Source organism: Heterodontus francisci, chromosome 9 (genome assembly GCF_036365525.1).
Source record: "Heterodontus francisci isolate sHetFra1 chromosome 9, sHetFra1.hap1, whole genome shotgun sequence".
Classification (NCBI taxonomy): domain Eukaryota; kingdom Metazoa; phylum Chordata; class Chondrichthyes; order Heterodontiformes; family Heterodontidae; genus Heterodontus; species Heterodontus francisci.
Genome location: NC_090379.1, coordinates 102,645,347 through 102,672,936, shown reverse-complemented (window position 1 = coordinate 102,672,936; position 27,590 = coordinate 102,645,347). Strand labels below are relative to the sequence as shown.

The following is a 27,590-nucleotide window of genomic DNA, read 5'->3' as shown; positions in this document are numbered from 1 at the left end:
GAGAACACCAGGCAGCAGCAACAGTAGAACACCAGGCAGCAGTAACAGGAGAACATCAGGCAGCAGCAGCAGTAGAACACCAGGCAGCAGCAACAGGAGAACACCAGGCAGCAAGAACAGGAGAACACCAGGGAGCAGCAGCAGGAGAACACCAGGCAGCAGTAACAGGAGAACACCAGGCAGCAACAACAGGAGAACACCAGGGAGCAGCAGCAGGAGAACACCAGGCAGCAACAACAGGAGAACAACAGGGAGCAGCAGCAGGAGAACAGCAGGCAGCAGTAACAGGAGAACATCAGGCAGCAGCAACAGGAGAACACCAGGCAGCAACAACAGGAGAACACCAGGGAGCAGCAGCAGGAGAACACCAGGCAGCAGCAACAGGAGAACACCAGACAGCAACAACAGGAGAACACCTGGGAGCAGCAGCAGGAGAACACCAGGCAGCAGTAACAGGAGAATATCAGGCAGCAGTAACAGGAGAACACCAGGCAGCAGCAGTAGAACACCAGGCAGCAGCACAGGAGAACACCAGGCAGCAGTATCAGGAGAACACCAGGCAGCAGTAACAAGAGAACACCAGGCAGCAGCAGCAGTAGAACACCAGGCAGCAGCAACAGGAGAACACCAGGGAGCAGTAACAGGAGAACACCAGGCAGCAGCAGCTGGAGAACACCAGGCAGCAGTAACAGGAGTACACCAGGCAGCAGCAACAGTAGAACACCAGGCAGCAGTAACAGGAGAACATCAGGCAGCAGCAGCAGTAGAACACCAGGCAGCAGCAACAGGAGAACACCAGACAGCAGCAACAGGTGAAAACCACGCAGCAGCAGCAGGAGAACACCAGGCAGCAGCAACAGTAGAACACCAGGCAGCAGTAACAGGAGAACATCAGGCAGCAGCAGCAGTAGAACACCAGGCAGCAGCAACAGGAGAGCACCAGGCAGCAAGAACAGGAGAACACCAGGGAGCAGCAGCAGGAGAACACCAGGCAGCAGTAACAGGGGAACACCAGGCAGCAACAACAGGAGAACACCAGGGAGCAGCAGCAGGAGAACACCAGGCAGCAACAACAGGAGAACAACAGGGAGCAGCAGCAGGAGAACAGCAGGCAGCAGTAACAGGAGAACATCAGACAACAGCAGCAGGAGAACACCAGGCAGCAACAGGAGAACACTGGGCAGCAACAGGAGAACACCAGGGAGCAGCAGCAGGTGAACATGAGGCAGCAGCAACAGGTGAATATCGGGCAGCAGCAACAGGAGAACACCAGGCAGCCACAGGAGAACACCAGGTCGCAACAACAGGAGAACAACAGGCAGCAGCAGGAGAGCACCAGGCAGCAAAAACAAGAGGAGAACACAAGGCAGCAGCAGGAGAACATCAGGCAGCAACAGGAGAACACCAGACAGCAGCAGGTGAACACCAGACAACAGCAGCAGGAGAACACCAGGCAGCAGCAACAGTTGAACCCCAGACAACAGCAGCAGGAGAACACCAGGCAGCAGCAGGTGAACAGCAGACAACAGCAGCAGGAGAACCCCAGGCAACAGCAGGTGAACGTCAGACAATAGCAGCAGGAGAACACCAGGCAGCAACAGGAGAACACCAGGCAGCAACAGGAGAACACCAGGGAGCATCAGCAGGTGAACACGAGGCAGCAGCAACAGGTGAACATCGGGCAGCAGCAACAGGAGAACACCAGGCAGCAGCAGCAGGAGAACACCAGGCAGCAGCAATAGGTGAACACCAGGGAGAAGCAGCAGGAGAACACCAGGCAGCAGCAACAGGTGAACACCAGGCAGCATCAGCAGAACACCAGGGAGATGCAGCAGGAGAACACCAGACAGCATCAGCAGGAGAACACCAGGCAGCAGCAACAGGAGAACATCAGGCAGCAGTAACAGGAGAACACCAGGCAGAAGCACCAGGAGAACACCAGGCAGCTGTAACAGGAGAACATCAGGCAGCAGTAACAGGAGAACATCAGGCAGCAGTAACAGGAGAACACCACGTAGCAGCAGCAGGAGAACACCAGGCAGCAGCAACAGTAGAACACCAGGCAGCAGTAACAGGAGAACATCAGGCAGCAGCAGCAGTAGAACACCAGGCAGCAGCAACAGGAGAACACCAGGCAGCAAGAACAGGAGAACACCAGGGAGCAGCAGCAGGAGAACACCAGGCAGCAGTAACAGGAGAACACCAGGCAGCAACAACAGGAGAACACCAGGGAGCAGCAGCAGGAGAACACCAGGCAGCAACAACAGGAGAACAACAGGGAGCAGCAGCAGGAGAACAGCAGGCAGCAGTAACAGGAGAACATCAGGCAGCAGCAACAGGAGAACACCAGGCAGCAACAACAGGAGAACACCAGGGAGCAGCAGCAGGAGAACACCAGGCAGCAGCAACAGGAGAACACCAGACAGCAACAACAGGAGAACACCTGGGAGCAGCAGCAGGAGAACACCAGGCAGCAGTAACAGGAGAATATCAGGCAGCAGTAACAGGAGAACACCAGGCAGCAGCAGTAGAACACCAGGCAGCAGCACAGGAGAACACCAGGCAGCAGTATCAGGAGAACACCAGGCAGCAGTAACAAGAGAACACCAGGCAGCAGCAGCAGTAGAACACCAGGCAGCAGCAACAGGAGAACACCAGGGAGCAGTAACAGGAGAACACCAGGCAGCAGCAGCTGGAGAACACCAGGCAGCAGTAACAGGAGTACACCAGGCAGCAGCAACAGTAGAACACCAGGCAGCAGTAACAGGAGAACATCAGGCAGCAGCAGCAGTAGAACACCAGGCAGCAGCAACAGGAGAACACCAGACAGCAGCAACAGGTGAAAACCACGCAGCAGCAGCAGGAGAACACCAGGCAGCAGCAACAGTAGAACACCAGGCAGCAGTAACAGGAGAACATCAGGCAGCAGCAGCAGTAGAACACCAGGCAGCAGCAACAGGAGAGCACCAGGCAGCAAGAACAGGAGAACACCAGGGAGCAGCAGCAGGAGAACACCAGGCAGCAGTAACAGGGGAACACCAGGCAGCAACAACAGGAGAACACCAGGGAGCAGCAGCAGGAGAACACCAGGCAGCAACAACAGGAGAACAACAGGGAGCAGCAGCAGGAGAACAGCAGGCAGCAGTAACAGGAGAACATCAGACAACAGCAGCAGGAGAACACCAGGCAGCAACAGGAGAACACTGGGCAGCAACAGGAGAACACCAGGGAGCAGCAGCAGGTGAACATGAGGCAGCAGCAACAGGTGAATATCGGGCAGCAGCAACAGGAGAACACCAGGCAGCAGCAGCAGGGGAACACTAGGCAGCAGCAACAGGAGAACATCAGGCAGCAGTAACAGGAGAACACCAGGTAGAAGCAGCAGGAGAACACCAGGCAGCAGCAACAGGTGAACACCAGGGAGAAGCAGCAGGAGAACACCAGGCAGCAGCAACAGGTGAACACCAGAGAGATGCAGCAGGAGAACACCAGGCAGCAACAGCAGGAGAACACCAGGCAGCAGCAACAGGTGAACACCAGGAAGCAGCAACAGGAGAACACCAGGCAGCAGTAACAGGAGAACATCAGGCAGCAGTAACAGGAGAACATCAGGCAGCAGTATCAGGAGAACAGCAGGCAGCAGCAACAGGAGAACACCAGGCAGCAGTAACAGGAGAACATCAGGCAGCAGTAACAGGAGAACACCAGGGAGCAGTAACAGGAGAACACTAGGCCGCAGCAACAGGAGAACACCAGGCAGCAGCAGGAGAACACCAGGCAGCAGCAACAGGAGACCACCAGACAACAGCAACAGGAGAACACCAGGCAGCAGCAGGAGATCACCAGACAGCAGCAGATGAACAACAGACAACAGCAACAGGAGAACACCAGACAGCAGCAACAGGAGAACACCAGGCAGCAGCAGGAGAACACCAGGCAACAGTAACAGGAGAACACCAGGCAAAAGCAGGAGATCACCAGACAGCAGCAGATGAACAACAGACAACAGCAGCAGGAGAACACCAGACAGCAGCAGGAGAACACCAGACAACAGTAACAGGAGAACACCAGGCAGCAGCAGGAGATCACCAGACAGCAGCAGATGAACAACAGACAACAGCAACAGGAGAACACCAGGCAGCAACAACAACAGGAGAACACCAGGCAACAGCAGGAGAACACCAGTCAGCAGCAACAGGAGAACGCCAGGCAGCAGCAACAGGAGAACACCAGGCAGCAACAGGAGAACACCAGGCAGCAGCAAATTGGAGAACACCAGGCAGCAACAGGAGAACACCAGGCAGCAACAGGAGAGGACCAGGCAGCAGCAGCAGGAGAACACCAGGCAGCAACAGGAGAACACCAGGCAGCAGCAAGAGGAGAACAGCAGGCAGCAACAGGAGAACACCAGGGAGCAGCAACAGGAGAACACCAGGCAGCAGCAACAGGAGAACACCAGGCAGCAGCAGCAGGAGAACACCAGGCAGCAATAACAGGTGAACACCAGGCAGCAGCAACAGGTGAACATCAGGCAGCAGTAACAGTAGAACACCAGGCAGCAGCAAGAGGAGAATACCAGGCAGCAACAGGAGAACACCAGGCAGCAGCAACAGGAGAGCACCAGGCAGCAGCAGCAGGAGAACACCAGGCAGCAACAGGAGAACAACAGGGAGCAGCAACAGGAGAACACCAGGCAGCAAAAGGAGAACACCAGGCAGTAGCAACAGGAGAACACCAGGCAGCAACAGGAGAACACCAGGCAGCAGCAACAGGAGAACACCAGGCCGCAGCAACAGGAGAAGAGCAGGCAGCAACAGGAGAACACCAGGGAGCAGCAACAGGAGAACACCAGGCAGCAGCAACAGGAGAACATCAGGCAGCAGCAGCAGGAGAACACCAGGCAGCAGTAACAGGTGAACACCAGGCAGCAGCAACAGGTGAACATCAGGCAGCAGTAACAGTAGAACACCAGGCAGCAGCAACAGGAGAACACCAGGCAGCAGCAACAGGAGAACACCAGGCAGCAACAACAGGAGAACACCAGGGAGCAGCAGCAGGAGAACACCAGGCAGCAGTAACAGGAGAAGACCAGGCAGCAGCAGTAGAACACCAGGCAGCAGCAGCAGGAGAACACCAGGCAGCAGTAACAGGAGAACATCAGGCAGCAGCAGCAGTAGAACACCAGGCAGCAGCAACAGGAGAACACGAGGCAGCAAGAACAGGAGAACACCAGGCAGCAAAAGGAGAACACCAGGCAGTAGCAACAGGAGAACACCAGGCAGCAACAGGAGAACACCAGGCAGCAGCAGCAGGAGAACACCAGGCCGCAGCAACAGGAGAACAGCAGGCAGCAACAGGAGAACACCAGGGAGCGGCAACAGGAGAACACCAGGCAGCAGCAACAGGAGAACACCAGGCAGCAGCAGCAGGAGAACACCAGGCAGCAGTAACAGGTGAACACCAGGCAGCAGCAACAGGTGAACATCAGGCAGCAGTAACAGTAGAACACCAGGCAGCAGCAACAGGAGAACACCAGGCAGCAACAACAGGAGAACACCAAGGAGCAGCAGCAGGAGAACACCAGGCAGCAGTCACAGGAGAAGACCAGGCAGCAGCAGTAGAACACCAGGCAGCAGCAGCAGGAGAACACCAGGCAGCAGTAACAGGAGAACATCAGGCAGCAGCAACAAGAGAACACCAGGCAGCAGCAACAGGAGAACACCAGGGAGCAGTAACAGGAGAACACCAGGCAGCAGCAGCAGGAGAACACCAGGCAGCAGCAGCACGAGTACCCCAGGCAGCAGCAGCAGCAGAACACCAGGCAGCAGTAACAGGAGAACACCAGGCAGCAGCAGCAGGAGAACACCAGGCAGCAGCAACAGGACAGCACCAGGCGGCAGCAACAGGAGAACACTAGGCAGCAGTAACAGGAGAACACCAGGCAGAAGCACCAGGAGAACACCAGGCAGCAGTAACAGTAGAACATCAGGCAGCAGTAACAGGAGAACACCAGACAGCAGCAACAGGTGAACACCACGCAGCAGCAGCAGGAGAACACCAGGCAGCAGCAACAGTAGAACACCAGGCAGCAGTAACAGGAGAACACCAGACAGCAGCAACAGGTGAACACCACGCAGCAGCAGCAGGAGAACACCAGGCAGCAGCAACAGTAGAACACCAGGCAGCAGTAACAGGAGAACATCAGGCAGCAGCAGCAGTAGAACACCAGGCAGCAGCAACAGGAGAACACCAGGCAGCAAGAACAGGAGAACACCAGGGAGCAGCAGCAGGAGAACACCAGGCAGCAGTAACAGGAGAACACCAGGCAGCAACAACAGGAGAACACCAGGGAGCAGCAGCAGGAGAACACCAGGCAGCAACAACAGGAGAACACCAGGGAGCAGCAGCAGGAGAACAGCAGGCAGCAGTAGCTGGAGAACATCAGGCAGCAGCAACAGGAGAACACCAGGCAGCAACAACAGGAGAACACCAGGGAGCAGCAGCAGGAGAACACCAGGCAGCAGCAACAGTAGAACACCAGGCAGCAACAACAGGAGAACACCAGGGAGCAGCAGCAGGAGAACACCAGGCAGCATTAACAGGAGAACATCAGGCAGCAGTAACAGGAGAAGACCAGGCAGCAGCAGTAGAACACCAGGCAGCAGTAACAGGAGAACATCAGGCAGCAGTAACAGGAGAAGACCAGGCAGCAGCAGTAGAACACCAGGCAGCAGCAGCAGGAGAACACCAGGCAGCAGTAACAGGAGAACATCAGGCAGCAGTAACAAGAGAACAACAGGCAGCAGCAACAGGAGAACACCAGGGAGCAGTAACAGGAGAACACCAGGCAGCAGCAGCAGGAGAACACCAGGCAGCAGCAACAGGACAGCACCAGGCGGCAGCAACAGGAGAACACCAGGCAGCAATAACAGGAGAACACCAGGCAGAAGCACCAGGAGAACACCAGGCAGCAGTAACAGAAGAACATCAGGCAGCAGCAACAGGAGAACATCAGGCAGCAGTAACAGGAGAACACCAGACAGCAGCAGCAGGTGAACACCACGCAGCAGCAGCAGGAGAACACCAGGGAGCAGCAGCAGGAGAACAGCAGGCAGCAGTAACAGGAGAACATCAGGCAGCAGCAACAGGAGAACACCAGGCAGCAACAACAGGAGAACACCAGGGAGCAGCAGCAGGAGAACACCAGGCAGCAGCAACAGGAGAACACCAGGCAGCAACAACAGGAGAACACCTGGGAGCAGCAGCAGGAGAACACCAGGCAGCAGTAACTGGAGAACATCAGGCAGCAGTAACAGGAGAAGACCAGACAGCAGCAACAGGTGAGCACCAGGCAGCAGCAGCAGGAGAACACCAGGCAGCAGTAACAGGAGAACATCAGGCAGCAGTAACAGGAGAACACCAGAGGGCAGCAACAGGTGAGCACCAGGCAGCAGCAGCAGCAGGAGAACACCAGGCAGCAGCAACAGGAGAACACCAGGCAGCAGTAACAGGAGAACATCAGGCAGCAGGAACAGGAGAACACCAGGCAGCAGTAACAGGAGAACATCAGGCAGCAGGAGCAGGAGAACTTCAGGCAGCAGTAACAGGAGAATACCAGGCAGAGGCAGGTGAACACCAGGCAGCAGCAGCAGGAGAACACCAGGCAGCAGCAGGAGAACACCAGGCAGCAACAGGTGAACACCAGGCAGCAGCAGAAGAACAACAGGCAGCAGCAGAAGAACACCAGGCAGCTGTAGGAAAACACCAGGCAGCAACAACAGGAGAACACCAGGCAGCAGCAGAGGAACACCAGGCAGCAACAGGTGAACACCAGGCAGCAGCAGAAGAACACCAGGCAGCAGCCGAAGAACACCAGGCAGCTGCAGGAGAACACCAGGCAGCAACAACAGGAGAACACCAGGCAGCAGCAGAGGAACACCAGGCAGCAGCAGGTGAACAGCAGGCAGCTGCAGGAGAACACCAGGCAGCAGCAGCAGAAGAACACCAGGCAGCAGCAGCAGGTGAACACCAGGCAGCATCAGCAGGAAAACACCAGGCAGCAACAACAGGAGAACACCAGGCAGCAGCAACTGGAGAACACCAGGCAGCAACAGGAGAACACCAGGCAGCACCAGGAGAACACCAGGCAGCAGAAACAGGAGAACACCAGGCAGCCACAGGAGAACACCAAGTCGCAACAACAGGAGAACAACAGGCAGCAGCAGGAGAGCACCAGGCAGCAAAAACAAGAGGAGAACATCAGGCAGGAGCTGGAGAACACCAGACAACAGCAGCAGGAGAACACCAGGCAGCAGCAGAAGAACACCAGGCAGCTGCAGGAGAACACCAGGCAGCAACAACAGGAGAACACCAGGCAGCAGCCAAAGAACACCAGGCAGCTGCAGGAGAACACCAGGCAGCAACAACAGAACACCAGGCAGCAGCAGGAGAACACCAGGCAGCAGCAACAGGACAGCACCAGGCGGCAGCAACAGGAGAACACTAGGCAGCAGTAACAGGAGAACACCAGGCAGAAGCACCAGGAGAACACCAGGCAGCAGTAACAGTAGAACATCAGGCAGCAGTAACAGGAGAACACCAGACAGCAGCAACAGGTGAACACCACGCAGCAGCAGCAGGAGAACACCAGGCAGCAGCAACAGTAGAACACCAGGCAGCAGTAACAGGAGAACACCAGACAGCAGCAACAGGTGAACACCACACAGCAGCAGCAGGAGAACACCAGGCAGCAGCAACAGTAGAACACCAGGCAGCAGTAACAGGAGAACATCAGGCAGCAGCAGCAGTAGAACACCAGGCAGCAGCAACAGGAGAACACCAGGCAGCAAGAACAGGAGAACACCAGGGAGCAGCAGCAGGAGAACACCAGACAGCAGCAACAGGTGAGCACCAGGCAGCAGCAGCAGGAGAACACCAGGCAGCAGTAACAGGAGAACATCAGGCAGCAGTAACAGGAGAACACCAGACGGCAGCAACAGGTGAGCACCAGGCAGCAGCAGCAGCAGGAGAACACCAGGCAGCAGCAACAGGAGAACACCAGGCAGCAGTAACAGGAGAACATCAGGCAGCAGGAACAGGAGAACACCAGGCAGCAGTAACAGGAGAACACCAGGCAGCAGGAACAGGAGAACATCAGGCAGCAGGAGCAGGAGAACTTCAGGCAGCAGTAACAGGAGAATACCAGGCAGAGGCAGGTGAACACCAGGCAGCAGCAGCAGGAGAACACCAGGCAGCAGCAGGAGAACACCAGGCAGCAACAGGTGAACACCAGGCAGCAGCAGAAGAACACCAGGCAGCAGCAGAAGAACACCAGGCAGCTGTAGGAAAACACCAGGCAGCAACAACAGGAGAACACCAGGCAGCAGCAGAGGAACACCAGGCAGCAACAGGTGAACACCAGGCAGCAGCAGAAGAACACCAGGCAGCAGCCGAAGAACACCAGGCAGCTGCAGGAGAACACCAGGCAGCAACAACAGGAGAACACCAGGCAGCAGCAGAGGAACACCAGGCAGCAGCAGGTGAACAGCAGGCAGCTGCAGGAGAACACCAGGCAGCAGCAGCAGAAGAACACCAGGCAGCAGCAGCAGGTGAACACCAGGCAGCATCAGCAGGAAAACACCAGGCAGCAACAACAGGAGAACACCAGGCAGCAGCAACTGGAGAACACCAGGCAGCAACAGGAGAACACCAGGCAGCACCAGGAGAACACCAGGCAGCAGAAACAGGAGAACACCAGGCAGCCACAGGAGAACACCAGGTCGCAACAACAGGAGAACAACAGGCAGCAGCAGGAGAGCACCAGGCAGCAAAAACAAGAGGAGAACATCAGGCAGGAGCTGGAGAACACCAGACAACAGCAGCAGGAGAACACCAGGCAGCAGCAGAAGAACACCAGGCAGCTGCAGGAGAACACCAGGCAGCAACAACAGGAGAACACCAGGCAGCAGCCAAAGAACACCAGGCAGCTGCAGGAGAACACCAGGCAGCAACAACAGAACACCAGGCAGCAGCAGGAGAACACCAGGCAGCAGCAACAGGACAGCACCAGGCGGCAGCAACAGGAGAACACTAGGCAGCAGTAACAGGAGAACACCAGGCAGCATTAACAGGAGAACATCAGGCAGCAGTAACAGGAGAAGACCAGGCAGCAGCAGTAGAACACCAGGCAGCAGTAACAGGAGAACATCAGGCAGCAGTAACAGGAGAAGACCAGGCAGCAGCAGTAGAACACCAGGCAGCAGCAGCAGGAGAACACCAGGCAGCAGTAACAGGAGAACATCAGGCAGCAGTAACAAGAGAACAACAGGCAGCAGCAACAGGAGAACACCAGGGAGCAGTAACAGGAGAACACCAGGCAGCAGCAGCAGGAGAACACCAGGCAGCAGCAACAGGACAGCACCAGGCGGCAGCAACAGGAGAACACCAGGCAGCAATAACAGGAGAACACCAGGCAGAAGCACCAGGAGAACACCAGGCAGCAGTAACAGAAGAACATCAGGCAGCAGCAACAGGAGAACATCAGGCAGCAGTAACAGGAGAACACCAGACAGCAGCAGCAGGTGAACACCACGCAGCAGCAGCAGGAGAACACCAGGGAGCAGCAGCAGGAGAACACCAGGCAGCAACAACAGGAGAACACCAGGGAGCAGCAGCAGGAGAACACCAGGCAGCAGCAACAGGAGAACACCAGGCAGCAACAACAGGAGAACACCTGGGAGCAGCAGCAGGAGAACACCAGGCAGCAGTAACTGGAGAACATCAGGCAGCAGTAACAGGAGAAGACCAGACAGCAGCAACAGGTGAGCACCAGGCAGCAGCAGCAGGAGAACACCAGGCAGCAGTAACAGGAGAACATCAGGCAGCAGTAACAGGAGAACACCAGACGGCAGCAACAGGTGAGCACCAGGCAGCAGCAGCAGCAGGAGAACACCAGGCAGCAGCAACAGGAGAACACCAGGCAGCAGTAACAGGAGAACATCAGGCAGCAGGAACAGGAGAACACCAGGCAACAGTAACAGGAGAACACCAGGCAGCAGGAACAGGAGAACATCAGGCAGCAGGAGCAGGAGAACTTCAGGCAGCAGTAACAGGAGAATACCAGGCAGAGGCAGGTGAACACCAGGCAGCAGCAGCAGGAGAACACCAGGCAGCAGCAGGAGAACACCAGGCAGCAACAGGTGAACACCAGGCAGCAGCAGAAGAACACCAGGCAGCAGCAGAAGAACACCAGGCAGCTGTAGGAAAACACCAGGCAGCAACAACAGGAGAACACCAGGCAGCAGCCGAAGAACACCAGGCAGCTGCAGGAGAACACCAGGCAGCAACAACAGGAGAACACCAGGCAGCAGCAGAGGAACACCAGGCAGCAGCAGGTGAACAGCAGGCAGCTGCAGGAGAACACCAGGCAGCAGCAGCAGAAGAACACCAGGCAGCAGCAGGTGAACACCAGGCAGCATCAGCAGGAAAACACCAGGCAGCAACAACAGGAGAACACCAGGCAGCAGCAACTGGAGAACACCAGGCAGCAACAGGAGAACACCAGGCAGCACCAGGAGAACACCAGGCAGCAGAAACAGGAGAACACCAGGCAGCCACAGGAGAACACCAGGTCGCAACAACAGGAGAACAACAGGCAGCAGCAGGAGAGCACCAGGCAGCAAAAACAAGAGGAGAACATCAGGCAGGAGCTGGAGAACACCAGACAACAGCAGCAGGAGAACACCAGGCAGCAGCAGAAGAACACCAGGCAGCTGCAGGAGAACACCAGGCAGCAACAACAGGAGAACACCAGGCAGCAGCCAAAGAACACCAGGCAGCTGCAGGAGAACACCAAGCAGCAACAACAGAACACCAGGCAGCAGCAGAGGAACACCAGGCAGCAGCAGTTGAACACCAGGCAGCTGCAGGAGAACACCAGGCAGCAGCAGCAGAAGAACACCAGGCAGCAGCAGGTGAACACCAGGCAGCATCAGCAGGAAAACACCAGGCAGCAACAACAGGAGAACACCAGGCAGCAGCAACTGGAGAACACCAGGCAGCCACAGGAGAACACCAGGTCGCAACAACAGGAGAACAACAGGCAGCAGCAGGAGAGCACCAGGCAGCAAAAACAAGAGGAGAACACAAGGCGGCAGCAGGAGAACATCAGGCAGCAACAGGAGAACACCAGACAGCAGCAGGTGAACACCAGACAACAGCAGCAGGAGAACACCAGGCCACAGCAGTTGAACCCCAGACAACAGCAGCAGGAGAACACCAGGCAGCAGCAGGTGAACAGCAGACAACAGCAGCAGGAGAACCCCAGGCAACAGCAGGTGAACGTCAGACAACAGCAGCAGATGAACACCAGGCAGCAACAGGAGAACACCAGGCAGCAACAGGAGAACACCAGGGAGCATCAGCAGGAGAACACGAGGCAGCAGCAACAGGTGAACATCGGGCAGCAGCAACAGGAGAACACCAGGCAGCAGCAGCAGGAGAACATCAGAGAGAAGCAGCAGGAGAACACCAGGCAGCAGCAATAGGTGAACACCAGGGAGAAGCAGCAGGAGAACACCAGGCAGCAGCAACAGGTGAATACCAGGCAGCAGCAGCAGAACACCAGGGAGATGCAGCAGGAGAACACCAGACAGCATCAGCAGGAGAACACCAGGCAGCAGCAACAGGAGAACATCAGGCAGCAGTAACAGGAGAACACCAGGCAGAAGCACCAGGAGAACACCAGGCAGCTGTAACAGGAGAACATCAGGCAGCAGTAACAGGAGTACATCAGGCAGCAGTAACAGGAGAACACCAGGCAGCAGCAACAGTAGAACACCGGGCAGCAGTAACAGGAGAACACCAGGCAGCAGCAACAGGTGAATACCAGGCAGCAGCAGCAGAACACCAGGGAGATGCAGCAGGAGAACATCAGGCAGCAGGAGCAGGAGAACTTCAGGCAGCAGTAACAGGAGAATACCAGGCAGAGGCAGGTGAACACCAGGCAGCAGCAGCAGGAGAACACCAGGCAGCAGCAGGAGAACACCAGGCAGCAACAGGTGAACACCAGGCAGCAGCAGAAGAACACCAGGCAGCAGCAGAAGAACACCAGGCAGCTGTAGGAAAACACCAGGCAGCAACAACAGGAGAACACCAGGCAGCAGCCGAAGAACACCAGGCAGCTGCAGGAGAACACCAGGCAGCAACAACAGGAGAACACCAGGCAGCAGCAGAGGAACACCAGGCAGCAGCAGGTGAACAGCAGGCAGCTGCAGGAGAACACCAGGCAGCAGCAGCAGAAGAACACCAGGCAGCAGCAGGTGAACACCAGGCAGCATCAGCAGGAAAACACCAGGCAGCAACAACAGGAGAACACCAGGCAGCAGCAACTGGAGAACACCAGGCAGCAACAGGAGAACACCAGGCAGCACCAGGAGAACACCAGGCAGCAGAAACAGGAGAACACCAGGCAGCCACAGGAGAACACCAGGTCGCAACAACAGGAGAACAACAGGCAGCAGCAGGAGAGCACCAGGCAGCAAAAACAAGAGGAGAACATCAGGCAGGAGCTGGAGAACACCAGACAACAGCAGCAGGAGAACACCAGGCAGCAGCAGAAGAACACCAGGCAGCTGCAGGAGAACACCAGGCAGCAACAACAGGAGAACACCAGGCAGCAGCCAAAGAACACCAGGCAGCTGCAGGAGAACACCAAGCAGCAACAACAGAACACCAGGCAGCAGCAGAGGAACACCAGGCAGCAGCAGTTGAACACCAGGCAGCTGCAGGAGAACACCAGGCAGCAGCAGCAGAAGAACACCAGGCAGCAGCAGGTGAACACCAGGCAGCATCAGCAGGAAAACACCAGGCAGCAACAACAGGAGAACACCAGGCAGCAGCAACTGGAGAACACCAGGCAGCCACAGGAGAACACCAGGTCGCAACAACAGGAGAACAACAGGCAGCAGCAGGAGAGCACCAGGCAGCAAAAACAAGAGGAGAACACAAGGCGGCAGCAGGAGAACATCAGGCAGCAACAGGAGAACACCAGACAGCAGCAGGTGAACACCAGACAACAGCAGCAGGAGAACACCAGGCAACAGCAGTTGAACCCCAGACAACAGCAGCAGGAGAACACCAGGCAGCAGCAGGTGAACAGCAGACAACAGCAGCAGGAGAACCCCAGGCAACAGCAGGTGAACGTCAGACAACAGCAGCAGATGAACACCAGGCAGCAACAGGAGAACACCAGGCAGCAACAGGAGAACACCAGGGAGCATCAGCAGGAGAACACGAGGCAGCAGCAACAGGTGAACATCGGGCAGCAGCAACAGGAGAACACCAGGCAGCAGCAGCAGGAGAACATCAGAGAGAAGCAGCAGGAGAACACCAGGCAGCAGCAATAGGTGAACACCAGGGAGAAGCAGCAGGAGAACACCAGGCAGCAGCAACAGGTGAATACCAGGCAGCAGCAGCAGAACACCAGGGAGATGCAGCAGGAGAACACCAGACAGCATCAGCAGGAGAACACCAGGCAGCAGCAACAGGAGAACATCAGGCAGCAGTAACAGGAGAACACCAGGCAGAAGCACCAGGAGAACACCAGGCAGCTGTAACAGGAGAACATCAGGCAGCAGTAACAGGAGTACATCAGGCAGCAGTAACAGGAGAACATCAGGCAGCAGCAACAGTAGAACACCGGGCAGCAGTAACAGGAGAACATCAGGCAGCAGCAGCAGTAGAACACCAGGCAGCAGCAACAGGAGAACACCAGGCAGCAAGAACAGGAGAACACCAGGGTGCAGCAGCAGGAGAACACCAGGCAGCAGTAACAGGAGAACACCAGGCAGCAACAACAGGAGAACACCAGGGAGCAGCAGCAGGAGAACACCAGGCAGCAACAACAGGAGAACAACAGGGAGCAGCAGCAGGAGAACAGCAGGCAGCAGTAACAGGAGAACATCAGGCAGCAGCAACAGGAGAACACCAGGCAGCAACAACAGGATCACACCAGGGAGCAGCAGCAGGAGAACACCAGGCAGCAGCAACAGGAGAACACCAGACAGCAACAACAGGAGAACACCTGGGAGCAGCAGCAGGAGAACACCAGGCAGCAGTAACAGGAGAATATCAGGCAGCAGTAACAGGAGAACACCAGGCAGCAGCAGTAGAACACCAGGCAGCAGCACAGGAGAACACCAGGCAGCAGTATCAGGAGAACACCAGGCAGCAGTAACAAGAGAACACCAGGCAGCAGCAGCAGTAGAACACCAGGCAGCAGCAACAGGAGAACACCAGGGAGCAGTAACAGGAGAACACCAGGCAGCAGCAGCTGGAGAACACCAGGCAGCAGTAACAGGAGTACACCAGACAGCAGCAACAGGTGAGCACCAGTCAGCAGCAGCAGGAGAACAACAGGCAGCAGTAACAGGAGAACATCAGGCAGCAGTAACAGGAGAACACCAGACGGCAGCAACAGGTGAGCACCAGGCAGCAGCAGCAGGAGAACACCAGGCAGCAGCAACAGGAGAACACCAGGCAGCAGTAACAGGAGAACATCAGGCAGCAGTAACAGGAGAACACCAGGCAGCAGTAACAGGAGAACATCAGGCAGCAGTAACAGGAGAACATCAGGCAGCAGTAACAGGAGAACACCAGGGAGCATCAGCAGGAGAACACCAGGCAGCAGCAACAGGAGAACATCAGGCAGCAGCAGCAGTAGAACACCAGGCAGCAGCAACAGGAGAACACCAGGCAGCAAGAACAGGAGAACACCAGGGAGCAGCAGCAGGAGAACACCAGGCAGCAGTAAGAGGAGAACACCAGGCAGCAACAACAGGAGAACACCAGGGAGCAGCAGCAGGAGAACACCAGGCAGCAACAACAGGAGAACAGCAGGGAGCAGCAGCAGGAGAACAGCAGGCAGCAGTAACAGGAGAACATCAGGCAGCAGCAACAGGAGAACACCAGGCAGCAACAACAGGAGAACACCAGGGAGCAGCAGCAGGAGAACACCAGGCAGCAGCAACAGGAGAACACCAGACAGCAACAACAGGAGAACACCTGGGAGCAGCAGCAGGAGAACACCAGGCAGCAGTAACAGGAGAATATCAGGCAGCAGTAACAGGAGAACACCAGGCAGCAGCAGTAGAACACCAGGCAGCAGCACAGGAGAACACCAGGCAGCAGTATCAGGAGAACACCAGGCAGCAGTAACAAGAGAACACCAGGCAGCAGCAGCAGTAGAACACCAGGCAGCAGCAACAGGAGAACACCAGGGAGCAGTAACAGGAGAACACCAGGCAGCAGCAGCTGGAGAACACCAGGTAGCAGTAACAGGAGTACACCAGACAGCAGCAACAGGTGAGCACCAGTCAGCAGCAGCAGGAGAACAACAGGCAGCAGTAACAAGAGAACATCAGGCAGCAGTAACAGGAGAACACCAGACGGCAGCAACAGGTGAGCACCAGGCAGCAGCAGCAGGAGAACACCAGGCAGCAGCAACAGGAGAACACCAGGCAGCAGTAACAGGAGAACATCAGGCAGCAGGAACAGGAGAACACCAGGCAGCAGTAACAGGAGAACACCAGGCAGCAGTAACAGGAGAACATCAGGCAGCAGTAACAGGAGAACATCAGGCAGCAGTAACAGGAGAACACCAGGGAGCAAGAACAGGAGAACACCAGGCAGCAACAACAGGAGAACAACAGGGAGCAGCAGCAGGAGAACAGCAGGCAGCAGTAACAGGAGAACACCAGGGAGCAGCAGCAGGCGAACACCAGGCAGCAACAACAGGAGAACAACAGGGAGCAGCAGCAGGAGAACAGCAGGCAGCAGTAACAGGAGAACATCAGGCAGCAGCAACAGGAGAACACCAGGCAGCAACAACAGGATCACACCAGGGAGCAGCAGCAGGAGAACACCAGGCAGCAGCAACAGGAGAACACCAGACAGCAACAACAGGAGAACACCTGGGAGCAGCAGCAGGAGAACACCAGGCAGCAGTAACAGGAGAATATCAGGCAGCAGTAACAGGAGAACACCAGGCAGCAGCAGTAGAACACCAGGCAGCAGCACAGGAGAACACCAGGCAGCAGTATCAGGAGAACACCAGGCAGCAGTAACAAGAGAACACCAGGCAGCAGCAGCAGTAGAACACCAGGCAGCAGCAACAGGAGAACACCAGGGAGCAGTAACAGGAGAACACCAGGCAGCAGCAGCTGGAGAACACCAGGCAACAGTAACAGGAGTACACCAGACAGCAGCAACAGGTGAGCACCAGTCAGCAGCAGCAGGAGAACAACAGGCAGCAGTAACAGGAGAACATCAGGCAGCAGTAACAGGAGAACACCAGACGGCAGCAACAGGTGAGCACCAGGCAGCAGCAGCAGGAGAACACCAGGCAGCAGCAACAGGAGAACACCAGGCAGCAGTAACAGGAGAACATCAGGCAGCAGTAACAGGAGAACACCAGGCAGCAGTAACAGGAGAACATCAGGCAGCAGTAACAGGAGAACATCAGGCAGCAGTAACAGGAGAACACCAGGCAGAGGCAGGTGAACACCAGGCAGCAGCAGAAGAACACCAGGCAGCAGCAGAAGAACACCAGGCAGCTGCAGAAGAACACCAGGCAGCCATAACAGGAGAACACCAGGCAGCAGCAGAAGAACACCAGGCAGCTGCAGGAGAACACCAGGCAGCAACAACAGGAGAACACCAGGCAGCAGCAGAGGAACACCAGGCAGCAGCAGGTGAACACCAGGCAGCTGCAGGAGAACACCAGGCAGCAGCAGCAGAAGAACATCAGGCAGCAGCAGGTGAACACCAGGCAGCATCAGCAGGAAAACACCAGGCAGCAACAACAGGAGAACACCAGGCAGCAACAGGAGAACACCAGGCAGCAGCAACAGGAGAACACCAGGCAGCAACAGGAGAACACCAGGCAGCAGCAACAGGAGAACACCAGGCAGCAACAGGAGAACACAAGGCAGGAGCTGGAGAACACCAGACAACAGCAGCAGGAGAACACCAGGCAGCAACAGGAGAACACCAGACAACAGCAGCAGGAGAACACCAGGGAAAAGCAGTTGAACACCAGACAACAGCAGCAGGAGAACACCAGGCAGCAGCAGGTGAACAGCAGACAACAGCAGCAGGAGAACACCAGGCAACAGCAGGTGAACACCAGACAACAGCAGCAGGAGAACACCAGGCAGCAACAGGAGAACACTGGGCAGCAACAGGAGAACACCAGGGAGCAGCAGCAGGTGAACATGAGGCAGCAGCAACAGGAGAACATCAGGCAGCAGTAACAGGAGAACACCAGGTAGAAGCAGCAGGAGAACACCAGGCAGCAGCAACAGGTGAACACCAGGGAGAAGCAGCAGGAGAACACCAGGCAGCAGCAACAGGTGAACACCAGAGAGATGCAGCAGGAGAACACCAGGCAGCAACAGCAGGAGAACACCAGGCAGCAGCAACAGGTGAACACCAGGAAGCAGCAACAGGAGAACACCAGGCAGCAGTAACAGGAGAACATCAGGCAGCAGTAACAGGAGAACATCAGGCAGCAGTATCAGGAGAACAGCAGGCAGCAGCAACAGGAGAACACCAGGCAGCAGTAACAGGAGAACATCAGGCAGCAGTAACAGGAGAACACCAGGCAGCAGCAGCAGTAGAACACCAGGCAGCAGCAACAGGAGAACACCAGTGAGCAGTAACAGGAGAACACCAGGGAGCAGTAACAGGAGAACACCAGGCCGCAGCAACAGGAGAACACCAGGCAGCAGCAGGAGAACACCAGGCAGCAGCAACAGGAGACCACCAGACAACAGCAACAGGAGAACACCAGGCAGCAGCAACAGGAGAACACCAGGCAGCAACAGGAGAACACAAGGCAGGAGCTGGAGAACACCAGACAACAGCAGCAGGAGAACACCAGGCAGCAACAGGAGAACACCAGACAACAGCAGCAGGAGAACACCAGGGAAAAGCAATTGAACACCAGACAACAGCAGCAGGAGAACACCAGGCAACAGCAGTTGAACACCAGTCAACAGCAGCAGGAGAACACCAGGCAGCAACAGGAGAACACTGGGCAGCAACAGGAGAACACCAGGGAGCAGCAGCAGGTGAACATGAGGCAGCAGCAACAGGAGAACATCAGGCAGCAGTAACAGGAGAACACCAGGTAGAAGCAGCAGGAGAACACCAGGCAGCAGCAACAGGTGAACACCAGGGAGAAGCAGCAGAAGAACACCAGGCAGCAGCAACAGGTGAACACCAGAGTGATGCAGCAGGAGAACACCAGGCAGCAACAGCAGGAGAACACCAGGCAGCAGCAACAGGTGAACACCAGGAAGCAGCAACAGGAGAACACCAGGCAGCAGTAACAGGAGAACATCAGGCAGCAGTAACAGGAGAACATCAGGCAGCAGTATCAGGAGAACAGCAGGCAGCAGCAACAGGAGAACACCAGGCAGCAGTAACAGGAGAACATCAGGCAGCAGTAACAGGAGAACACCAGGCAGCAGCAGCAGTAGAACACCAGGCAGCAGCAACAGGAGAACACCAGTGAGCAGTAACAGGAGAACACCAGGGAGCAGTAACAGGAGAACACCAGGCCGCAGCAACAGGAGAACACCAGGCAGCAGCAGGAGAACACCAGGCAGCAGCAACAGGAGACCACCAGACAACAGCAACAGGAGAACACCAGGCAGCAGCAGGAGATCACCAGACAGCAGCAGATGAACAACAGACAACAGCAACAGGAGAACACCAGGCAGCAACAGGAGAACACCAGACAGCAGCAGAAGAACACCAGGCAGCAGCAGGAGAACACCAGAAAAAAGCAGGAGGACACCAGGCAGCAGCAATAGAACACCAGAAAAAAGCAGGAGGACACCAGGCAGCAGCAAGAGAACACCAGACAACAACAGGAGAACATTAGGGAGCAGCAACAGGAGAACACCAGGCAGCAACAGGAGAACACCAGGCAGCAGCAGAAGAACACCAGGCAGCAGCAGGAGAACACCAGGCAGCAGCAGCTGAACACCAGACAACAGCAACAGGAGAACACCAGGCAGCAGCAACAGGAGAGCACCAGGCAGCAGCAGCAGGAGAACACCAGGCAACAGCAGCTGAACACCAGACAACAGCAACAGGAGAACACCAGGCAGCAACAGGAGAACACCAGGCAGCAGCAGAAGAACACCAGGCAGCAGCAGGAGAACACCAGGCAGCAACAGGAAAACACCAGGCAGCAGAAACAGGAGAACACCAGGCAGCAGCAACAGGAGAACACGAGGCAGCAACAGGAGAACACCAGGCAGCAGCAACAGGAGAACACCAGGCAGCAACAGGAGAACACTAGGCAGCAGCAACAGGAGAACACCAGGCAGCAGCAACAGGAGAACACCAGGCAGCAACAGGAGAACACCAGACAGCAGCAGAAGAACACCAGGCAGCAGCAACAGGAGACCACCAGGCCGCAACAGGAGAACACCAGGCAGCAGTAGGTGAACACCAGGCAGCAGGAACAGGAGAACACCAGGCAGCAACAGGAGAACACCAGACAGCAGCAGAAGAACACCAGGCAGCAGCAGGAGAACACCAGAAAAAAGCAGGAGGACACCAGGCAGCAGCAAGAGAACACCAGAAAAAAGCAGGAGGACACCAGGCAGCAGCAAGAGGACACCAGACAACAACAGGAGAACACCAGGCAGCAACAGGAGAACACCAGACAGCAGCAGAACACCAGGCAGCAGCAGGAGAACACCAGACAGTAGCAAGAGAACACCAGACAACAACAGGAGAACACTAGGGAGCAGCAGCAGGAGAACACCAGGCAGCAACAGGAGAACACCAGGCAGCAGCAACAGGAGAACACCAGGCAGCAAGAGGAGAACACCAGGCAGCAGCAACAGGAGAACACCAGGCAGCAACAGGAGAACACCAGGCAGCAGCAACAGGAGAACACCAGGCAGAAGCAACAGGAGAACACCAGGCAGCAACAGGAGAACACCAGGCAGCAGCAACAGGAGAACACCAGGCAGCAACAGGAGAACACCAGGCAGCAGCAACAGGAGAACACCAGGCAGCAGCAACAGGAGAACACCAGGCAGCAACAGGAGAACACCAGACAGCAGCAACAGGAGAACACCAGGCAGCAACAGGAGAACACCAGACAGCAGCAGAAGAACACCAGGCAGCAGCAGGAGAACACCAGAAAAAAGCAGGAGGACACCAGGCAGCAGCAAGAGAACACCAGAAAAAAGCAGGAGGACACCAGGCAGCAGCAAGAGGACACCAGACAACAACAGGAGAACACCAGGCAGCAACAGGAGAACACCAGACAGCAGCAGAACACCAGGCAGCAGCAGGAGAACACCAGACAGTAGCAAGAGAACACCAGACAACAACAGGAGAACACTAGGGAGCAGCAGCAGGAGAACACCAGGCAGCAACAGGTGAACACCAGGCAGCAGCAGAAGAACACCAGGCAGCAGCAGAAGAACACCAGGCAGCTGCAGAAGAACACCAGGCAGCAACAACAGGAGAACACCAGGCAGCAGCAGAAGAACACCAGGCAGCTGCAGGAGAACACCAGGCAGCAACAACAGGAGAACACCAGGCAGCAGCAGAGGAACACCAGGCAGCAGCAGGTGAACACCAGGCAGCTGCAGGAGAACACCAGGCAGCAGCAGCAGAAGAACATCAGGCAGCAGCAGGTGAACACCAGGCAGCATCAGCAGGAAAACACCAGGCAGCAACAACAGGAGAACACCAGGCAGCAACAGGAGAACACCAGGCAGCAGCAACAGGAGAACACCAGGCAGCAACAGGAGAACACAAGGCAGGAGCTGGAGAACACCAGACAACAGCAGCAGGAGAACACCAGGCAGCAACAGGAGAACACCAGACAACAGCAGCAGGAGAACACCAGGGAAAAGCAGTTGAACACCAGACAACAGCAGCAGGAGAACACCAGGCAGCAGCAGGTGAACAGCAGACAACAGCAGCAGGAGAACACCAGGCAACAGCAGGTGAACACCAGACAACAGCAGCAGGAGAACACCAGGCAGCAACAGGAGAACACTGGGCAGCAACAGGAGAACACCAGGGAGCAGCAGCAGGTGAACATGAGGCAGCAGCAACAGGAGAACATCAGGCAGCAGTAACAGGAGAACACCAGGTAGAAGCAGCAGGAGAACACCAGGCAGCAGCAACAGGTGAACACCAGGGAGAAGCAGCAGGAGAACACCAGGCAGCAGCAACAGGTGAACACCAGAGTGATGCAGCAGGAGAACACCAGGCAGCAACAGCAGGAGAACACCAGGCAGCAGCAACAGGTGAACACCAGGAAGCAGCAACAGGAGAACACCAGGCAGCAGTAACAGGAGAACATCAGGCAGCAGTAACAGGAGAACATCAGGCAGCAGTATCAGGAGAACAGCAGGCAGCAGCAACAGGAGAACACCAGGCAGCAGTAACAGGAGAACATCAGGCAGCAGTAACAGGAGAACACCAGGCAGCAGCAGCAGTAGAACACCAGGCAGCAGCAACAGGAGAACACCAGTGAGCAGTAACAGGAGAACACCAGGGAGCAGTAACAGGAGAACACCAGGCCGCAGCAACAGGAGAACACCAGGCAGCAGCAGGAGAACACCAGGCAGCAGCAACAGGAGACCACCAGACAACAGCAACAGGAGAACACCAGGCAGCAGCAGGAGATCACCAGACAGCAGCAGATGAACAACAGACAACAGCAACAGGAGAACACCAGGCAGCAACAGGAGAACACCAGACAGCAGCAGAAGAACACCAGGCAGCAGCAGGAGAACACCAGAAAAAAGCAGGAGGACACCAGGCAGCAGCAATAGAACACCAGAAAAAAGCAGGAGGACACCAGGCAGCAGCAAGAGAACACCAGACAACAACAGGAGAACATTAGGGAGCAGCAACAGGAGAACACCAGGCAGCAACAGGAGAACACCAGGCAGCAGCAGAAGAACACCAGGCAGCAGCAGGAGAACACCAGGCAGCAGCAGCTGAACACCAGACAACAGCAACAGGAGAACACCAGGCAGCAGCAACAGGAGAGCACCAGGCAGCAGCAGCAGGAGAACACCAGGCAACAGCAGCTGAACACCAGACAACAGCAACAGGAGAACACCAGGCAGCAACAGGAGAACACCAGGCAGCAGCAGAAGAACACCAGGCAGCAGCAGGAGAACACCAGGCAGCAACAGGAAAACACCAGGCAGCAGAAACAGGAGAACACCAGGCAGCAGCAACAGGAGAACACGAGGCAGCAACAGGAGAACACCAGGCAGCAGCAACAGGAGAACACCAGGCAGCAACAGGAGAAGACTAGGCAGCAGCAACAGGAGAACACCAGGCAGCAGCAACAGGAGAACACCAGGCAGCAACAGGAGAACACCAGACAGCAGCAGAAGAACACCAGGCAGCAGCAACAGGAGACCACCAGGCCGCAACAGGAGAACACCAGGCAGCAGTAGGTGAACACCAGGCAGCAGGAACAGGAGAACACCAGGCAGCAACAGGAGAACACCAGACAGCAGCAGAAGAACACCAGGCAGCAGCAGGAGAACACCAGAAAAAAGCAGGAGGACACCAGGCAGCAGCAAGAGAACACCAGAAAAAAGCAGGAGGACACCAGGCAGCAGCAAGAGGACACCAGACAACAACAGGAGAACACCAGGCAGCAACAGGAGAACACCAGACAGCAGCAGAACACCAGGCAGCAGCAGGAGAACACCAGACAGTAGCAAGAGAACACCAGACAACAACAGGAGAACACTAGGGAGCAGCAGCAGGAGAACACCAGGCAGCAACAGGAGAACACCAGGCAGCAGCAACAGGAGAACACCAGGCAGCAAGAGGAGAACACCAGGCAGCAGCAACAGGAGAACACCAGGCAGCAACAGGAGAACACCAGGCAGCAGCAACAGGAGAACACCAGGCAGAAGCAACAGGAGAACACCAGGCAGAAGCAACAGGAGAACACCAGGCAGCAGCAACAGGAGAACACCAGGCAGCAACAGGAGAACACCAGGCAGCAGCAACAGGAGAACACCAGGCAGCAGCAACAGGAGAACACCAGGCAGCAACAGGAGAACACCAGACAGCAGCAACAGGAGAACACCAGGCAGCAACAGGAGAACACCAGACAGCAGCAGAAGAACACCAGGCAGCAGCAGGAGAACACCAGAAAAAAGCAGGAGGACACCAGGCAGCAGCAAGAGAACACCAGAAAAAAGCAGGAGGACACCAGGCAGCAGCAAGAGGACACCAGACAACAACAGGAGAACACCAGGCAGCAACAGGAGAACACCAGACAGCAGCAGAACACCAGGCAGCAGCAGGAGAACACCAGACAGTAGCAAGAGAACACCAGACAACAACAGGAGAACACTAGGGAGCAGCAGCAGGAGAACACCAGGCAGCAACAGGTGAACACCAGGCAGCAGCAGAAGAACACCAGGCAGCAGCAGAAGAACACCAGGCAGCTGCAGAAGAACACCAGGCAGCAACAACAGGAGAACACCAGGCAGCAGCAGAAGAACACCAGGCAGCTGCAGGAGAACACCAGGCAGCAACAACAGGAGAACACCAGGCAGCAGCAGAGGAACACCAGGCAGCAGCAGGTGAACACCAGGCAGCTGCAGGAGAACACCAGGCAGCAGCAGCAGAAGAACATCAGGCAGCAGCAGGTGAACACCAGGCAGCATCAGCAGGAAAACACCAGGCAGCAACAACAGGAGAACACCAGGCAGCAACAGGAGAACACCAGGCAGCAGCAACAGGAGAACACCAGGCAGCAACAGGAGAACACAAGGCAGGAGCTGGAGAACACCAGACAACAGCAGCAGGAGAACACCAGGCAGCAACAGGAGAACACCAGACAACAGCAGCAGGAGAACACCAGGGAAAAGCAGTTGAACACCAGACAACAGCAGCAGGAGAACACCAGGCAGCAGCAGGTGAACAGCAGACAACAGCAGCAGGAGAACACCAGGCAACAGCAGGTGAACACCAGACAACAGCAGCAGGAGAACACCAGGCAGCAACAGGAGAACACTGGGCAGCAACAGGAGAACACCAGGGAGCAGCAGCAGGTGAACATGAGGCAGCAGCAACAGGAGAACATCAGGCAGCAGTAACAGGAGAACACCAGGTAGAAGCAGCAGGAGAACACCAGGCAGCAGCAACAGGTGAACACCAGGGAGAAGCAGCAGGAGAACACCAGGCAGCAGCAACAGGTGAACACCAGAGAGATGCAGCAGGAGAACACCAGGCAGCAACAGCAGGAGAACACCAGGCAGCAGCAACAGGTGAACACCAGGAAGCAGCAACAGGAGAACACCAGGCAGCAGTAACAGGAGAACATCAGGCAGCAGTAACAGGAGAACATCAGGCAGCAGTATCAGGAGAACAGCAGGCAGCAGCAACAGGAGAACACCAGGCAGCAGTAACAGGAGAACATCAGGCAGCAGTAACAGGAGAACACCAGGCAGCAGCAGCAGTAGAACACCAGGCAGCAGCAACAGGAGAACACCAGTGAGCAGTAACAGGAGAACACCAGGGAGCAGTAACAGGAGAACACCAGGCCGCAGCAACAGGAGAACACCAGGCAGCAGCAGGAGAACACCAGGCAGCAGCAACAGGAGACCACCAGACAACAGCAACAGGAGAACACCAGGCAGCAGCAGGAGATCACCAGACAGCAGCAGATGAACAACAGACAACAGCAACAGGAGAACACCAGGCAGCAACAGGAGAACACCAGACAGCAGCAGAAGAACACCAGGCAGCAGCAGGAGAACACCAGAAAAAAGCAGGAGGACACCAGGCAGCAGCAATAGAACACCAGAAAAAAGCAGGAGGACACCAGGCAGCAGCAAGAGAACACCAGACAACAACAGGAGAACATTAGGGAGCAGCAACAGGAGAACACCAGGCAGCAACAGGAGAACACCGGGCAGCAGCAGAAGAACACCAGGCAGCAGCAGGAGAACACCAGGCAGCAGCAGCTGAACACCAGACAACAGCAACAGGAGAACACCAGGCAGCAGCAACAGGAGAGCACCAGGCAGCAGCAGCAGGAGAACACCAGGCAACAGCAGCTGAACACCAGACAACAGCAACAGGAGAACACCAGGCAGCAACAGGAGAACACCAGGCAGCAGCAGAAGAACACCAGGCAGCAGCAGGAGAACACCAGGCAGCAACAGGAAAACACCAGGCAGCAGAAACAGGAGAACACCAGGCAGCAGCAACAGGAGAACACGAGGCAGCAACAGGAGAACACCAGGCAGCAGCAACAGGAGAACACCAGGCAGCAACAGGAGAACACTAGGCAGCAGCAACAGGAGAACACCAGGCAGCAGCAACAGGAGAACACCAGGCAGCAACAGGAGAACACCAGACAGCAGCAGAAGAACACCAGGCAGCAGCAACAGGAGACCACCAGGCCGCAACAGGAGAACACCAGGCAGCAGTAGGTGAACACCAGGCAGCAGGAACAGGAGAACACCAGGCAGCAACAGGAGAACACCAGACAGCAGCAGAAGAACACCAGGCAGCAGCAGGAGAACACCAGAAAAAAGCAGGAGGACACCAGGCAGCAGCAAGAGAACACCAGAAAAAAGCAGGAGGACACCAGGCAGCAGCAAGAGGACACCAGACAACAACAGGAGAACACCAGGCAGCAACAGGAGAACACCAGACAGCAGCAGAACACCAGGCAGCAGCAGGAGAACACCAGACAGTAGCAAGAGAACACCAGACAACAACAGGAGAACACTAGGGAGCAGCAGCAGGAGAACACCAGGCAGCAACAGGTGAACACCAGGCAGCAGCAGAAGAACACCAGGCAGCAGCAGAAGAACACCAGGCAGCTGCAGAAGAACACCAGGCAGCAACAACAGGAGAACACCAGGCAGCAGCAGAAGAACACCAGGCAGCTGCAGGAGAACACCAGGCAGCAACAACAGGAGAACACCAGGCAGCAGCAGAGGAACACCAGGCAGCAGCAGGTGAACACCAGGCAGCTGCAGGAGAACACCAGGCAGCAGCAGCAGAAGAACATCAGGCAGCAGCAGGTGAACACCAGGCAGCATCAGCAGGAAAACACCAGGCAGCAACAACAGGAGAACACCAGGCAGCAACAGGAGAACACCAGGCAGCAGCAACAGGAGAACACCAGGCAGCAACAGGAGAACACAAGGCAGGAGCTGGAGAACACCAGACAACAGCAGCAGGAGAACACCAGGCAGCAACAGGAGAACACCAGACAACAGCAGCAGGAGAACACCAGGGAAAAGCAGTTGAACACCAGACAACAGCAGCAGGAGAACACCAGGCAGCAGCAGGTGAACAGCAGACAACAGCAGCAGGAGAACACCAGGCAACAGCAGGTGAACACCAGACAACAGCAGCAGGAGAACACCAGGCAGCAACAGGAGAACACTGGGCAGCAACAGGAGAACACCAGGGAGCAGCAGCAGGTGAACATGAGGCAGCAGCAACAGGAGATCATCAGGCAGCAGTAACAGGAGAACACCAGG

The 27,590-nt window shown here is 56.3% G+C and overlaps 1 protein-coding gene across 1 annotated transcript in view; it reads left to right on the top strand.

Moving 5' to 3' along the window:
• LOC137373356 (trichohyalin-like) overlaps window positions 1-27,590 on the top strand; it is a 154,081-nt gene that overhangs the window by 89,387 nt on the left and 37,104 nt on the right. Inside the window, exons 3-8 of the mRNA XM_068038179.1 lie at window positions 12,056-12,290; window positions 17,925-18,131; window positions 18,834-19,099; window positions 21,788-21,998; window positions 24,798-25,004; window positions 27,189-27,395. Coding sequence (XP_067894280.1) covers window positions 12,056-12,290; window positions 17,925-18,131; window positions 18,834-19,099; window positions 21,788-21,998; window positions 24,798-25,004; window positions 27,189-27,395 — 1,333 coding nt within the window. The remainder of the gene's footprint in view (window positions 1-12,055; window positions 12,291-17,924; window positions 18,132-18,833; window positions 19,100-21,787; window positions 21,999-24,797; window positions 25,005-27,188; window positions 27,396-27,590) is intronic.